We start from the raw sequence: 17,623 nt of genomic DNA, 5'->3' as shown, positions 1-17,623 counted from the left end.
ATAAATATCCCTAAAAAATATAAAAAAACATTTTTTTTCCTCATTTTAGGCCGATATGTGTTCTTCTACATATCTTTGGTAAAAAAAATTGCAATAAGCGTTTGGTTTGCGCTAAAGTTATAGCGTGTAGAAAATAGAGGATAGTTTTATGGCATTTTTATTAATTTTTTTTTTTAACTAGTAATGGCGGCGATCAGCGATTTTTATTGTGACTGCGACTTTATGGCGGACACATCGAACACTTTTGGTGCTATTTTGGGACCATTCCCATTTATACAGCGATCAGTGCGAAATAAAAATGCATTGATTACTGTGTAAATGTGACTGACAGCGAAGGGGTTAACACTAGGTGGTGCTGTAGGGGTTAAGTGTGTCCTAGGGAGTGATTCTAACTGTGGGGGGGCTATGTGTGACACGACACTGATCACCCTTTCTGATTACAGGGAGCTGTGATCAGTGTCCTGTCACTAGGCAGAACGGAGAAATGCTTATTTACATCAGCATTTCCCTGTTCTTCCTCTCCATGAGATGATCGCGGGTATCCCCGCGAACATCGAGTCCACGGGACCTGCGATCACACTCATGGAGCTTGCGGCAGGCGCGCGCCGCCGGCAAAAAATTTTACGGGACGTACCTGTCCGTGCCATTGTGTCGACGTACATGCGGCGGTTGGCAAGTGGTTAAACTAAAAACATTCCAGGGGGCGAGCCATTTCACACACTCCCTACTTTTTGCTGTAGCCAGTGGCTGCCTTACTTTCAACTTCGATACTTTTAATGCACGCTAGCCATAAAATAGCGTTCATAGAGGCCTGACCCCTTTTGCCTCGCCAACATAGAATGTCTCCATGCTGTATCCATACTTTATGGCATCTTCTTGTCGCATGCTTATCCCAATCACCTATTTTATGTCTAAGACTGGGAGCAAGAACTGGGAAGTACTCCCTCCCCAGAGGATTGAAATAAAGTTATTCTTCTCACTTTCAAATTAACGCTAGCTTCCCAGTCACAGGAAAGGAACTACAAAACTCTGACCCTCTGGTATTATTGTCCAGCCATGCTACACAAGATTATACTGTCTATTCCTGATCAATGTTGGATATCTGATGATCAAGGTGGTACGCATCTCCATGTGTGGTGGTCCTGTTGTAAAATTAAACCATTTTGGATGACTATCTTTTATCTGAGCCATCTTTTTATTAGGGGAAGGTCTTGGGCAGTGACATTAGAAGTAGCCCTGTATTCTATGTTTCCCCGGCTGCATCAAACACTTTAAAATAATCTGTTCTGATTCTTAATTATGGTGGGCTGGGCTCTGATTCCTAAACATTGGAAGTACCCCATGACTCCTACTGTCTGGGAATGGATCGCTGAACTACATAATGCGCATGTAGGAGCTACTGGCCACAGTCATCAAAACTTTACTGAGTTTAAGGACTTGTGGTTTTCTTGGATCGTGTTTTTTGATTCTCCTAAACGTTTGCCCTTCCTACATAATTAGGCAATTTATTGTAGCCTTTTGGGTTTCTATTACCCTTTTCTATGCTTGTCTCTTACCCCCCCCCCCCCCCCATTTTATTTGACAAAAGTTGCACCTAAAATCGTATTGACCTGATTTAAACCAAAGTGTTTTGAGCCTTTTCAGTGTGTAAATTGGGAAAACAGAAAGTAACTTGCATGTATAGTGTGGAAAGTGGTCTGTTTTCAACTGATTTTTCAAACTTTATCTTGAAAACGAACATAGCCCCCAGGTGTTTGTTACATAGGAGACTTGGCCACTTACTTTCTGTGCACCTTTTAGCTCCCTTCTTTAATGCATTACTTTGAGTACATTGAGCACTGCTCAATGCAGTGCTCTAATAGAACTAGTGTGTGTCATTAATGGTGTTCCCAATACAGATCTGCACATTATGGAGCTAGTACAATGACAGTTGGGGAACAGTAGTTACATGTATTAGGATGAATGACAGTAGTGGCAGGACAGTTACTAGTAAGGCTCCATTCACACCATGGCTTTCCGGATCGCGGGACACACTTGCGATCCCCATTACTTTCAATGGCACCCAAGACGCAGCGCATCATATCCACCCACGATCTGGAACGCCATGGTGTGAACGGAACCTTAAGACACAATGTACCTTTTAAAATGAATATTGGCTTTACAATAATACCTTTTTAGTTAGCCTTCAGTTATGCTTTGTTGCCTTGCTCAGTGAGTAATGTCAACCCCCGCTGTAGGCGTTGTTCATAGCTGCTTGTTCTAGGTGTGTCGTGGGTGCACTGTGTTGAAAAGAGGACTGTTTTCTCCATCTATGATGTGATTTCCCACACAACCTATTGCATAAAGTTCAGTGGCAATGTACCCAAAAATCCACAACATGTCTGTAACCCATCGGAATTATGAACAGATCCTTTAGATGTTAAAAATTTAATAGTGGGTTGTTCAGAAAACCTGTTCTCTATTTACTGCAGAGTAGGTTATTGAAATGGATATAGGATCCTCCTTTTTTTTTTTTTTTTTTTTTTTTTTAAACTAATAAAAAATCTAATTTTGGTGCTGCATAATATTTTTTGTTTACAGGACATACAAGTTTGTGGGAGAGGCCTCTCTCCAATTCTGCATCAAGCAGTGAATTAATAAAATGATGGTGGCCAGACATGCGATGTAATTTACCAGACTAAACAGCGTGTGGATCGCAAAATAAGATTTACTATAAACCGAATCACTAGAAAATATTGACAAACGCGTGCCACACAAGGGCTGCCTGTGCTGATCATGATTGCCAACTGCCGTGTGCAGCTTGCTGCACAGCGTGCATTGACTGCTCCTTTTTGTGAGATCTGCTTACTGATCTGTATTGTAAGATCTCAGACCCAGCTACATTTTCAAAATATTTTGAGGTTTACTGTCATTCATTTTTTTTAGAGCATTTACCATAACTGCTGTTTCTGATGTTTAATATCCCAACTATGCTTTTGATTAATTATTCATACTTTTTTCTTTTCCCCTAGGAATGTTGGAATATGACCCAACCAAGAGGTTTTCAATACAGCAGATTCGTCGTCACAAGTGGGTTAAATTTCTTGCTGTCACTAGAACTATAGCACCTCATTGTTACAGAAATGTTTGGTCTGAGTCAGTGGATGATGATGGGTCATGATGATGGACGTGTGTCACTACTGAACATCTAATGGTTAAGGGGGAATGCCTGGCTTGCATTTTATAAAACTCTTTAGCTTCTCCTGGTAACTACTGTACACAGTGATAGTAATGCATTTCTGAGTTCATGCATGTTTATTTCCATTTTCGTTTGGTTTCTTTAAGCCTCCCTGATTCCTGTTTTTACTTATGTCCTTTCACCATGTCATTGTTTTTACATCATTCATTTTTTCCTTCCTTTTGCCTGTTTTTTTTTTTTTTTTTTTATTATTATTTGAACTTGTTTTTATGTCATGAGTGGCATAGGAGTGAAGATTAGCGAAATGGTGTTGGGACAGGTAAGTATAAATAGTCTTAATTTGCAAGATTTCCCCCCCCTCCCCCTTCCTTTTTTTTTTTTTTTTTTTTTTTTTTTAAATTGGTGAAAGATTCTCTTTAAATTGTTGTGGTTAATTTGGGGATTCTGGTTAATTCTTGATATTTGAGTGATGGGTTACGTAAAAGGGTCAGATTGAAAGAAAAGTATGGCCAAAGCTTTTTTGGTCCTACTTCTCCTATGGATCAGAGGAGTATAGATTGTTCTTTCGGCTTACATCACTCAGTCGGTATAGATGCTGGATCGATCCCGACTTTACATTTGGGATCCACCCAGAAGGCTGGGAGACTGAGCCAGCTGCTCCTGCCCCTTGCACAGCCCGGTCCTCCAGTGAGCACTGGAGGGGAAGAACAGAGAGCCGGTGACTAACCATCATGGCTCTCTGCTCAGAGTGGAGGGGAGAACTTGAGCAATAAGTTCTAATTGCAGAGGTGGCGGGGGACAGATGCAGCATCGGATCGATGCTGCATCCCCCTAGGTAAGTATAAGTTTGGGGGGGGGGGGTTTGTTTTGCTTCTTGAAACCCAAACTTCTTATCTAAAGTAAAGTTAAACCATACCTACCCCAGCACATTTGGAAAGATACTCCGTTTTTAATTTTGTTTGTATTAAAAAAACTTATCAGCATTGCAAGATATTAACATCTGACCTTTTACTCCCTTGGTTACCCTTGTTACCTTTTGGTAGGACAGTGAAAGCAATTAGTTTGTGCACACACACACTTAAGCCTACACATGGGCTGAATATCTACCAGTATCAGCCAGATCAACAGAAACCAGCTGACATTCAGCCAGTGTGTACAGCAGCTGGTCTGACAGAAGTTGGCCTAACGTCCAGCTTCTGTCGAACGGGCATGCTGGAAACCAGCAACTGATTGGCATCCAATCAGCACTTACTGCAAATTGCTGCGAGTGCTGACCAGTGTGTTCTGGCGAGGGGGAGTCCCCCTGTCAGAACACAATGGCTCAGAGGGGAGATTGCTGTACTAACATCGCACAGTTAATACAACAAGCCCCTCAGGTCTTTTTTTCGTTCAGCCCATTAGGTTGAACAATACAAATCTGCCTGTGTGTACCAGGCATTAGGGCCTGTGTCCACAAGCTTTGGGCTTGTGTTGATGGTATAAATTTTAGACATTTCTGAGATCATTCAGATATCATTATCAGGTGCATTTGATCTTCTGGTAAACCTACGTTTGACCTGTCTCAAGCAAGTGTTGCATTCCTATAGACTCGTATAAGTATGTAGAACCCGTTTAAAGCAAATGAACACCTTTCACCAATAAACAGCGATATACGACAGAATGAGGAATTGTACTGGGATTTTTGAACAATATGAACAAACATACTGTGTATGAACAACTGTATTGGGAGAACAGTGGCTCAGGAGCATAGTAGGTTGGAATTTTTTATCCAATTTACTGTTCAGTCTGCTTATACAGCAGAAGTTAGCAGTTATGCCTAGTACACACTGGCCGAATGTTGGGAGTCATTGGCTAGTTCAATAAAAAACGGCTGACATTCGGTCCGTGTGTATGTCAGCCGGTCCAACAGAAGCTGGCCATTTGGCCGGCTTCTGTCAGACGAGTATGCTGGAAAACCAGAAGCCGACTGGCAATCCATCAGCACTCTTAGCCAATGGCTGAGAGCGCTGACCAGAGTGTTCTGGAAGTTGGGGGCCTCCCCCTGTCTTAACACAACAGCTCAGCAAGCAAGATTGCTGTATTAACGTCAGACTGTTAGTAAAGTGGCTCCAACTGGAGCTGTCAGGCTTTTTTAGTATGTGCCAGGCTTTATTAGCAATGATCACTGACACACAGTATAGTGCAGTCATTTTCAACTAAGGTTCCTCCTGAGGTTGCTGGGGGTTCATTGAGCTGTGGCTGATTCACCTCCCATTTGGTGGTTAATGCAATAGTTCCAGGGTCAATGTCACTTTATAGAGTCAATAGGAAGACACCAATGATCCTTTTAGCTGTCTGTAAGGGTGGACAGGAAGGTATGGTGTTTAGGCATGATTTCATGATGCACCGTGGCGCAGAGAAGCTGCTGTTGCATGTTGCTAATCCCCACCAGCCCTCCATCCCACATGATATCATCCATGACATACATGCAGCTGCGGGGCAGGGGTTGCCTCTGCAGTAGAGTTGCCACCTCATCCCTTTAAACCTGAACACCTTTGAATTACATGGGTTCTGAGGCTAATTAAATGCAGATAAGGCACCAAATGAGTTTAATTAACATCTTAATCAGCCACAGAACCTGTGTGGTTAAGATGTGTTCGGATTTAAGGGATGAGGTGGCAACCATATTCTGCAGCCTAGGATTGGCTGATTGTGTGCCTGCGCCACTCTGCAGTTTTGGGGGAAGCAGTGGGTCAGCGAGGCCAGGACATGTTTTCGATCTACCCATCACCTGCCCGTGGTTGATGGGTAGATTGTGATAGACAGGTTGCTGCTAACCCCTGCTTTAAACTATGACTGTTTAAAAACTGTTTATTTGCATAGTTGAAGCAGAACTAAAGTGTCGCTGCAAGCAGGCAGGCAGGCTTTTTTTTTTTTTTTTTTTTGTTATTGCAGAAAAGACATGCAATAACACCCTTAACCTGCCTGTTTACAGCATCCCCCGCCACGTAGACTGAGCTGTGCATGCGCATCTCTGCTTTACAACAGCCAGCCCGATCATTGTGTGCCAGCAATATACACAGGGGTGACGTCATCCCGTGCCGGCCAATGAAGTTGGCCAGAAACTGGCACATGGGTAAAGATGCTGGCGAGGAACAGGACCATTGGAGTAAAGGTAAGTATAAACTGCCTTTTTAGTTCTGCTTTAAATACATAAAATATGGCAGGGATAGTGGTAGGTTACCTTGGTCTGTAAGATTTGCTTCTGCATTCCAAAGCTGATTGAAAAAGGTAGAAGTTCCAACTTGCCATGTGTATAGTCAACCATTGGACAGTTGGACTTTCAGAATTTAATGCTTATTATCTGAACAAATATTGATCTGCAGAACTTGCTGCACTCTCTACATAAGGTGTTTATGTACAGATTAGGTTGGCAAGTGTGTGTAATTAATATATTTTTTTTTTTTTTTTTTTAATACCCAACACCTTTTTTTTTTATTTTTTTATTTAACTTCTTTTCAGTCCCATGTGACAATGGCCTAATTAAGTCTCTTACCTACTCTCTCCTCCTCAGCTTCTCTCTGGAATAAGCACGCTTCGCCTTCTCTTCTACTTGATTTGGTTCTCTCCATCTTTCTTTGCCTTTTTTATGTATCTCTCCTTTATTTTTCTATCTGCTGAAACCTTCACCCTCCCTCCTATTGCTTTCACCCCCTTTAGTGACAGGGTGCTTAGAAGATACTTTGTGACTCATCTACTGAGCGTGGAAAGATGTGCAGAGTAACAGCAGCAAACCCCCCCCCCCCCCCATCCTCAGCTGGTTGCCACGGCAACTGGGTCACCTCTCTGCGTGCTGCACGTCGTCAGAGGGAAAAGAACCAGGAACAAGGCATGGGAGTTTCTAGATCAGCTCTCAGGAGCAGGGCATTCCAATATTTCACAGCTTCTGCTTTGTCAACATCATTTCTGTACGATTTTGTGTATTGTCCACTAGGCATAAGATTGCCAACTAGGTCAGCATTCAGCAAGCGATGGGCAAAGTATGATGGTTTAGGCAGACACTAGAAATAGTAAATTGCGTGGATGTGAGCAATCTGTGCTTATATGAAAAATTAGAAGGTAATAAACATTAGATGTGGACAGACCGCAAAAGATGGGTGAATTAAAAGAAAAATGAATGCAAAAGACTGTACTAAAGTTGGAATGAGAATACGAGTAGAGTGTGGCACTTGTAGATAGTGCTGCATCCTGAGCATCATTCATTTATTAATAATAGTAACTAGTGCCTACTCATATATAGCGTGGGGTGTCTGCCTTATCCATTTTTACTGTGTATTCATATGAACATATTTTATGATCTCACATTAACATTGCAGCTGGTTCCGAAAGAAGCATCCACAGATGGATCCTCCGGTACCCATTCCCCCTAGTTCAGAAACCAAGGACCGTTGGAGGAGTCTGACAGTTGTGCCTTACCTGGAGGATCTGCACGGGTATAGTGAAGATGAGGACCTCTGTGACTTGGAGGACGAAATCATCTACACACAAGATTTCACAGTTCCAGGTAAAGCGGGCTTCCACTTAAGCCTGGACACCAGCACTAATGGAGATTGTAGTTAGGGTTATTCTGGAAACCAGTATTTTTCAGAAGATTTTCCAGATAGTTTGAATAGCAATTCAAATTCCCTCTCAAAAGGGACAAGATCGTATGGTAGTGGTACATTTAGGTTCTCTAGTTTTTCACACTGTTGCCAGGATTTATGTAGTGTCGTATTTATTATGCAACTTCAGCTAAAACGTTTTGTTTTGCTTTTACATTTTTGGATAGAGCATAATAGTGTTACAAGCCCTTTCAGGTTTTTACTGCTACCAAAAGTGCTGAGAGATGTTTCCTCACCAGACAGGAAGCATGGAGAAGTATGCAACAGGGGCATAAGCAGCAATAAAAAGCTGACGGGTTCTAGCTTTCTTCAGTGCTATTTAAAGAAAACTAAATTTTTATTTCTGTGTTATGGTTTGATAGTTTTCCCCGCATCAATTTGTCATGGGACAGTGACGGGAATCTCCCCAGTGGAGTTGTTGATGGCCGTAAAACACAATAGGGTTTCTCATTGTTCCTTGCTCCATTTAAATTTTACAGAGGTTTGACTAGCCTTGCAGTTTAAAGCTGAAGTTTAGATAAAATGTTTTTTGATACAGCAGCAGGCACATACTGTAACTTACCTGTAATGAAGTATGTCCCACATCCTACAGGTTGATGGTTCCTGTAGAAATGTCTCCAGTAATGCCCGGTCCTCTTCACAGCACTGTACATTTTTGACACTGCAGGGACAGCCCAATAGCTTTTGGTTCAACATTTACAGTACATTGAAGAAGGTCCCTCCCATCCACCTTCTATCCTCTCCTCCAAAGCAGTGCCAAATGTATTTCTTTAAGGAATAATAAGAGAAAGTAAATGCAGAAAAAATTATAAAGGCTAGAGAAAACACCCTTTTTTTGGAAAATTTCTAACAGTCAAGACTGAAAAATTAATTTAGATAAATGTTTATAAAAAAGAAGAAATCCCCAGTTGTTCATGCAGCATTGACTTTAACAGTAAAGGGTTTGGATTGTTTGACAGGAAAAAATATTTTTAAGCAAGTACATGGACACCCTCACTAGCCATTTTCCTTTCCATTGTTTATTGAAAAGCCATAACTCAGTTTATTGTAAAAAATACAGGATTTTGTTATGTTTATTCAAGATTAGTGCTTCCCCTTTTCTGGAGAATGCCAACCAATAGCCATTCAGGATAATGGATCCCCTCCCATATGGACGGATCATGTCCCCTCTCTTAACAAGTTCTTTCTTCTCCTTCCCAGGGCAGGTGCCTGAAGAGGAAATGTTTGCACAGACGCAGGGCAGTGCTACTACCAAACAACTGTGTATGAATGGCACAGAGAATCAACTCAAGACAGAAAGAAGAGTTAGTTCTGCATCCCAGCGCAAGGCCAGCACATCAGGGGGCAAAGTACGCAAGCTGTCAGCCTGCAAGCAACAGTGACCTGAAAGTCTTCTCTACAAGGTAGTTTAAAACGACCTTCAGGAATATGAGTGTGAATGGTCTGTGCCATAAAATAGATTCTCACCCCAGGATTATCTGAAGGCAATCCCTGCAAATAATATGAATATGTAACAAAAATAATTATCCAAAACTCTATCGTATATACTGAATGTATACAGCAATCACCCATGACATTATGACCACTGACAGGTAAAGTGAATAACATTGTTTATCTTGTTACATGAAAGTGGGTAGGCTATATTTGGCAGCAAATGAACATGTTGCCCCTGAAGTGATGTGTTGAAAGCAGAACAATTCTGCAAGTGTAAGAATTTGAGTGACTTTGATAAGAGCAAAACTACAATGGGTAGACAACTGGGTCAGAGCACTCCAAATCTGCAGCTCTTGTGCGATATCCCTGTCTGCAGTGGTCAGGACCTACAAAAATTGTTCCAAGAACAAAAACCATTAACTGGGTCGTGGCTGACCAAGGCTCATTGATGCACATGGAGAGCGAAGGCTGGCCTGTGTAATCTGATCCAATAGAAGAGCTACTGTAGCTCAAATTGCTGAAAAAGTGAATGCTTGTTCTCGATAGTTGTCAAAACACACAGTGCATCAGTTTGTTGTGTATGGGGCTGCGTAGCCGCAGACTGGTCAGGGTGCCCATGATCCGGGTCCACAGTCAAAATCCCCTACAATGAGCATTAGAACTGGACCATGGAGCAATGGAAGAAGGTGGATTGGTCTGATAAATTCTAGAATAGTTTGAGGAACACAACAAAGAGTTTGAGGTGAGGACTTGGCCTCCATGTTCTCTAGATCTGAATCCAATCGAGCATTTGTTGGATGCACTGGAATAAATGGTCCGTTCCATGGAGGCCCCACCTTGCAAAATGTACTGGACTTAAAACATCTGCTACTGATGGCTTGCTGCCAGATACCACAACATACCGGTAAGACCGCGCTATATCAAGATGCAACTCAACTCATACCTTCAGAGATCCGAGTCCATGCCTCGATGGGTTATGGTGGGTTGTCATAATGTTATGGCTAATCGGTGTATATCTCTGTCTATATTGAGAGAGAGAAGATATTGCATGTTGCTTCCTGGTAGTGAGGAGGAAAACATGGTGTATTTAATTCACCATATGAAGTTCTAACCAACTGCCAGCTGATTTTTCCAAGAAGGGAAAATGCCTTGATAGATGGTTTTTACTTTTAGCCTAGGTTCACACCGCAGGGAACCGCATATGATTCGCCTAGGAATTTTACCACATTACTGTTCAAATCGCATGCAATTCTTTGCTGTGTGATTTGAGCGCATTCATTTTGTATGACTCAGATTGCACCACACTCGCATGAAAAAGATGCATGCACCTTTTTTTTGCCGCAGTGGAATTGGATCGCATGGGTGTTTACAATCGCACTGCATTTTACGAATCGTATTTGAGGTGTCGTTAACTTAACATTGACACCTGCAGCTGTTCGTATGAACAGAGTGTAATTGTGATGTCGTGCAAGAAATGCACAGCAATCTCTGCAAATCCCACACCGCATCAGTGTGAACCGAGACTCAAAGTGAAGTGTTGATCATTCCTTTATGGGCTTGTCCACATAAGACATGAAAAATCAGTAAATCTGGTAACCAATTAAGATCCCCAAATATGTTGCTTATTTTGGGGGTGGGGACCAACAGAACAATCTGCTAAGAATGTGTTTTGTTTTTTTTTTTCTGACCCTTAACCACTTCCGGACCGCCCGCCGTATAATATCATTATACGGCGGTACTTTGAAGAGGAATATCGTTGTTATGGCAGCAGCTAGCTGCCATAACCCCGGTATCCTACTCTTCAGTGGGCGGTCCGCTTTCAGATAAAAGTGGTCTCTGCGGCGGATGTGCCGCGAGATCACTTTTATTGGCTGTGGGAGAGGGGCCCCTCCTGCCGCGCTCTGGTGCCCTCTGCCACTTACCGGAGGCAGCAGCGGAGGCGATCGGGTCCTCTTCCATGTTAGGTATGGAGCTGAGTGAGGGGAAGATGGCCCCCACCCGGTTCCATACCATTGCAGGACGGAAGTGACATCAAAACGTCACTTCCTCCCATAGCTCTTAAAGCAACATTTTTTTATTTTTTTCAAACTTTTTTTTTTCATTATTGCAATTTTAGTGTAAATATGAGATCTGAGGTCTTTTTGACCCCAGATCTCCTATTTAAGAGGTCCTGTCATGCTTTTTTTCTATTACAAGGGATGTCTACATTCCTTGTAATAGGAAAAAAAGTGACACAATTTTTTTTTTAAAGAACTGTGTAAAAATAAATAAGAAAAGGTAAAATAAATAGGAAAAAAAAATGTTTTGAACGTGCCCCGTCCCGCCAAGCTCGTGTGCAAAAGTGAACGCATATGTAAACTGTGTTCAAACCACACATGTGAGGTATCACCGCAATCGTTAGAGTGAGGGCAATAATTCTAGCCCAAGACCTCCTCTAACTCAAAACTTGCACCCTGTAGAGTTTTTTGAAATTTGCATATGGAGATTTTTAAGGGTAAAAGTTTGTCGCCATTCCACAAGGGGGCGCAACTTTGAAGTGTGACATGTTGGGTATCAATTTACTCAGCGTAACATCACCTTTCACAATATAAAAAAAATGGGCTAACTTTACGGTTGTGTTATTTTTTTTTTTATCCAAAAAATTGCGCCTTTTTAAGACCGCTGTGCAAATACGGTGTGACCGAAAGTATTGCAAAGGCCGCCATTTTTTTTTCTCGAGGGTGTTAGAAAAAATATATATAATGTTTGGGGGCTCGAAGTAATTTTCTAGCAAAAAAAAAAAATGGTTTTAACTTGCAAACAACAAGTTTGAGAAATAGGCCCCGTCTTAAAGTGTTTACGTTTAACAAGGCAGTAGTAAATGGTCATTTTGTCTATGCTGAAATTGGAGGTCATGGATAAAACACTGCTAATCTTTGTTGGAATATTGTACTAAAATTCTGTATTAGGCAAATGATTAATTATGTATGATGCATTCTAAAATTGTCAGAGTGCAAATGATTTGCTATGTTTCTGCCATCGTTTGCTCATATTCCAGTTTGCCAGCGAATGCAGTCCTTTCTGATAAGCTATGGGTTAAAATGTAGTGGGTAATAGCACCTCCTTGCCTGCTTCAGTAAAGAGATTCATGGTGTGGGGGAGGGTCTGATTGTGTGCCCCAACACAGAGACAGCATGTGGGCGGCAGGGGGATCTAGAGGCATCAGCAGAGATAATGAGCTCTGAATAAAGAGGTGTCTTCATTCACATCCTGCAGGGAATGAGTCATAGCTTTTGCCAATGACAGCAGGTCTTTTCTGACGTTGATTCTTCTCCATCCACAGTTTCTCTGACTCTCTGCATATACACTTCCATTTCATGTGGTTTTCTCTTCTCTCCCATCTCAGTGTTTCGTTATATATAATGCTACGTTGTGACTCAAGCCCTAGAGTTGTTTACTTCTCTTTTTTTTTTTTCTACATAAAATCACTGTTTTAGGAATTATCTGGAAAAAACATGTTAAAGCTGGTTGTGACTTGAAAGAAATGCCACCTATTTGCCTTCCACTTCAGCAGGAAAATAGAATTTGTTGTCTTTTGAGACATATATAATGGTTGATTTTTGTTTCTTAAACTTGGTATTTAAATCCCAAGTCCGATCAAAAAAAAATTTTTTTCCCATGCAGTGGGACTGTGCCCGCACTGCATGGGTAACAGCGTGTTATGTATAGGGGTGAACGCAGAGCCTATACTCAACTGATCCTTCGATTCTCTGTAAAACGACATTCTCCCATGCCCAGCGGTGGACTGTTCCTGATGTCTTAACGTCCAGGGTCGGCCTAAGGGCGTGATGACTTCATGAACATTCCACTGCCCAAGACCGCTAGACTGGGGGGGGGGGCACAGGGGTCGGTCTTGCACTGATTAAATGAGTATATCTTGGCTCTCCAATCCCCTAGACAAAAACGAGCAGTTACCCCATGCAGTTCAGGCACAGCCCCATTGCATGGAGGAAGAAAAAATTGCCCAGAGTTCAGCTTTAAAGGCTAACTTTACCTTTTTCCAGAAAACGGTCTGTCAGCCTTTCTCAACCTTTTCAGCACAGAGGAACCCTTGAAATAGTTCTCCAGTCTCGGGGAACCCCTGCTAAAAATTAGAAATCTACAACTCATGATACATTAGTGTGATGGTCAGTGGGAAGAATGGTCCTTACACTTGTGGTCATTGGGAAGAATTACCTCCTTACAGACAGCTAAAAAGATGGTGTCGGTGGGAACTTATCCGAGGGGCAGAAATGGCCCAATGCTGAAGGAACCCCTAGCAACCTCTGGAGGAACCCTGGTTGAGAATTGCTGGTCTATGTAGTCAAGGGGCCCCAGTAGGTATTAAAAAAAACTGCAGGTTTGTAAAATGTGGGTTAATATTATTGTCTTACCTGTAGGTATGTGTTCCTGCTTTGTTGGAAGCTGTTGGACGGTCACAGCCATACAGGAGTGAAAGCCAACAGTTTTGAAATCTTAGCAACAAGGCAAGACATGAGGATTGAAAATTGGGAGTTTTTCAACCAGGCTTATAGAGCCTACAGATATGACAATAAAATCAATGACCATTTTACAAATCTGTGCAGTTTAAGTTTTATGTATGACAGCCTCAGCCTGGTCTCCAATCAGGCCACGCCCCAACGTGTTTCACTCCACCCATTGAATTTAGTCAAGGGGAAATGACTAAGCTCCGTGGGCAGAGTGAAGCTCATTGGGGGAGTGGCCTAGTTGGAGACTGGGCTGAGGCTATCATATGCCTTCTTTTGCATTCGATGTCTGTCTAGAGCTGGGACAAGCTCTGTCCTTGTCTGCACACCAAGCGGCTGCTACATAAGAGGACCTGGTGGAGCCTTGAGCTGCACCTGTTAATTTTTTTTGAGTCACTCCAAAATGGGTATTTTCATACCTCCATAACAAAATAAATGGAAAACCTAGCTGGGAGAGTTGGTGCCCAGTGTAATTGGCACAACAGATGTGTAGTGCTAGGAACTCAAGTACAGAGATTACATCACTGAAGTCACTAAAAGACTTAAACAACTTGCCTCTCTACAACTATAAGTTTAGTCAAATGACATTTTAGGCCTTTTGAACTGGGCTATTCAGCAGTATTAAGTCTGTCCCAGCACTGTGCCCAAGAGTGACAGTGCAGCGTCTAGCTCCACCACAGACAGATTGTCAAAGTCTATGGCAGTTCTAAATGCTGTACTAGTGTTTAGGACCCTGTGTATTCAGGACAAAGTTCAGAAATGCAGAAGACCTGTGTTCCAGAACCTTGTCCCTGAATACACAGGACTCTCAACACTGGTACAACTCCATAGAGTGTTCACCCTCTTCAACAGCTGCCTGCAGTGGGGGGATGCTGCACTGTCCCTCCTAGGTGCGTTGCGTGTGCATGGGGCTTTAGTATTTATTTCAGCCTACCTTCCAGCTAATGCAGTAATATTTCCTCAACAGGTCAGTTAGGTGGAAGATTACTATGCATTACAGTTAGTTACTTGTCTTCCTGTTGCCAAGGATACATGGAGTTTAACAAACACTCCTCCATAGAGATGCCTATTGGCTAGGTGCATATATTGGGTTCCGCTTCCTTAGCAGTCTATGTACAATACCTAACTGAACCAAAGCCTAATCGGAGTTGTGTAAAACGTGTCTAATGAATGAAAACTCTATTTGCGAAGACCTAAGTGCTAGTAACCAGGATCATTGTGGGTTTAACTGCTGATAGTACATGTTACAGTCAGAGGACGCCAATATGCAGCAGCATGGACTGCTAGCTTTTCTACTGCTGTTAATGACTTTCTAAAGCCTTATTAAAAGCAAAAAACAAAAATGTAATGTATCGCAGCTTATCAGTCCTTAAATGTGATGGCTGCATTAGTTTACTTTTTTAAACTCTGTTATCACATGGTAATCCAAGCTAGTAACACACCTCAGGGGAGATGTACAAAAAAAAAAATGGTGCAGCTGTGCATAATAGCCAATCAACTTCCAGGTTTTATTGTCAAAGCTTAAAAGAGAAGTATGGGAGTGTGGTGTGGTTTTTTTGATTTTTTTTTTATTTCATCGTACAGGCCTAGGAGGATGCAACATCCGTCCCCCGCCTGCTCGAAGACTGAGAACCAATCGATCAAACACCGCCGATCGCACAGTTCTCAGAGCTCCCTGAGCAGAGAGCTGGTGACTGCTCTATCCCCCCCCCCACGCTCACTGGAGCGCTGGGCTGTGGAGAGGGTGGGAATGGCCAGATCAGGCATGTGGGCGGATCCCGACCATATGGTCACGATCTTTCCCGAGCCTGGACCTGCTTTGTGACATCAATCGACAGTGGGCTTTCGCCCGCTCTCTGCTGAAAACTGGTCACAGGAGTGCAGGAGTGATCACTTCTCCTGTGATCCACAGAAGTACAGCCAAATGAGCTTTGGCTGTACTTCACCTTTAAACGAACAAGCTGAATTTAGAAGCCGATTGGTTACTATGCACAGCTGCACCAAATTCTGTATGTACCAGTTTTAGTGAATCTCCCCCTTTCTTTCTTAGGCCCCTTTCACACGGGGCTGTCCGTGTACGGACTCCACTTGCTCAGCAGGGGATCGCCCAGTTGATTACTGCTAAGCCGGCGGATGACGGGTCCGTCTCCGCTCACTGTGCAGGGACAGACCTGTCGGAGCTCCACTCTTCTCTATGGGGGATCGGATGAAACAGGGACCACCTGTCCGTTTTCATCCGATCCACCAGACGGATGGAAAATACGGTTTCCATCCATCTGGATTCAGTGGACATGTCACCGCTGACATCCATCGCTCCATAGACCTGCATGGAGCGTCCATTCAGGTCCGCCTAAAAAACTGACAGGCGGACCTGAACGGTCTCTTTGATATGAAGAATTTGAATAAATGAATAAAAGCTGATCATTGTTGGAATTCCAATTTTGCTGGACAGCTAGGTTTGCTATAGGAAGATGAAAATTAAGACTTACTGGCTAGATCATCAGCTTAAAAATAAAGGAAAAAAGATTTAAAAAAAAAAAAGAAAATTCTTGCAGCCACCACATCTAAGTATTGGTAAGCTGCAATATAATTCATTTTGGCTTTGGGGTTTAACCGCACATTTCGTCAGACTAAATCTGTTCACAAAAACTCTGTATTCAGTGATGGTTTTAGGGTGACCTTTGTAAGCCATGTCTTTTTGTGTTTTTTTTTTTTTTTATTAAACCCATTAATTTTAAGCAATCTCTCTTAGACATGCTACAGGTTTTGAATTGCAAAATTTAAACTGTTAGTGTTTTTTTTGTTTTTTTTATTGTAATTTTAGAAATTTGAGGAAAGGTGTCTAATGTCTCCAAATTTAAACATCTGAGACAAATTTAACATTTAGCTCAGATATCCCTCTGCATTGATTGTTCTCAAGCCTTCAAAACCCATTTTTAAAAATGTAGAAGATGTGTTAGAGATGCTTTTGCTTTGTATCTAGACCGGAGAGCTGACTTTTCCTTGTACAGTCATGTGATGTGATCTTATATGGCCAAATTCTGGGACTCGTGGAGAAGCACCACTACGTAGTACACGCTGCTGGAAGAGTAATGAGTTTGGGGACCACAGAGGGTCTGTGGTCCCTATGTCACTGACACAGAAAAACAGCTTTGAATTATTTAATTCTCTATTTTTATTGTGGCTTCATAAAAATATGTTGTACACATGTCTTGTAAACAATAACACTAAAGTAGTCTTTGTTTTTTCTTTCCTAGTGACCCAGTCCTGCAGGCTCCACCCCGGCTCAGTTCTGCGAGATTCTGCCCAACAGATGCTACAGCCGAATTGCTGCAGTAAAGGGAACTGCCCTTTTAATTGTTTTGCCCCATCCTCCTCTGGACCTCCTAGGACTTGCGCAGTGTCCAGCATCTGCTGCACTTTATGACTTGAACTTAATTCTGGCTCCACTTCATTGTCTGGCTGTATACTACATGTAATATACTTAAGAGGTGGAGGTCCCATCATCAGCCCTATCTGAGCCCTCATACACAATGAAATGCAGAGTGGGAAGGGAAAAGGAGCGCAGAACTCCTCCAACCAAACCCAGCTGTTGTGTGTGTGCATCAGGAGAAAAGAAGCCGTGTGTTGACGATCACAGGTTGTTTGTTTTCTCCTTAGTAATTAAACGTTTATTTGGTTTCCACTAGATTGGTTTCTGAGCATTGGCTTAATCTCCATACGCTGACAGGGCAGTGCTTTTTGGCAGCTGTTAAATATCATGTATATATGTGGTCTGTTGTAAATGTAAAAATGAAGTTGAAAAATTATATGGAAACATTCGCATTTTTTCTCATAAGTATACTTGCTCCCCCCTCTTACATACA

The 17,623-nt window shown here is 42.3% G+C and overlaps 1 protein-coding gene across 1 annotated transcript in view; it reads left to right on the top strand.

Annotated features, from left to right (window-relative positions):
• STK11 (serine/threonine kinase 11) overlaps positions 1–17,445 on the top strand; it is a 74,679-nt gene extending 57,234 nt beyond the window's left edge. The window contains exons 7-10 of the mRNA XM_073597115.1: positions 3,012–3,069; positions 7,534–7,721; positions 9,019–9,221; positions 17,015–17,445. Of these exons, the coding sequence (XP_073453216.1) occupies positions 3,012–3,069; positions 7,534–7,721; positions 9,019–9,200 (428 nt within the window). The 3' untranslated portion in view covers positions 9,201–9,221; positions 17,015–17,445. The remainder of the gene's footprint in view (positions 1–3,011; positions 3,070–7,533; positions 7,722–9,018; positions 9,222–17,014) is intronic.
• The last annotated feature ends 178 nt before the right edge of the window (positions 17,446–17,623 follow it).

The sequence above is a fragment of the Aquarana catesbeiana genome, linkage group LG01 (assembly GCF_042186555.1).
Source record: "Aquarana catesbeiana isolate 2022-GZ linkage group LG01, ASM4218655v1, whole genome shotgun sequence".
Taxonomy (NCBI): domain Eukaryota; kingdom Metazoa; phylum Chordata; class Amphibia; order Anura; family Ranidae; genus Aquarana; species Aquarana catesbeiana.
The sequence above is the reverse complement of the archived record's forward strand: the minus strand, read 5'-3'. Positions and strand labels throughout refer to the sequence as shown.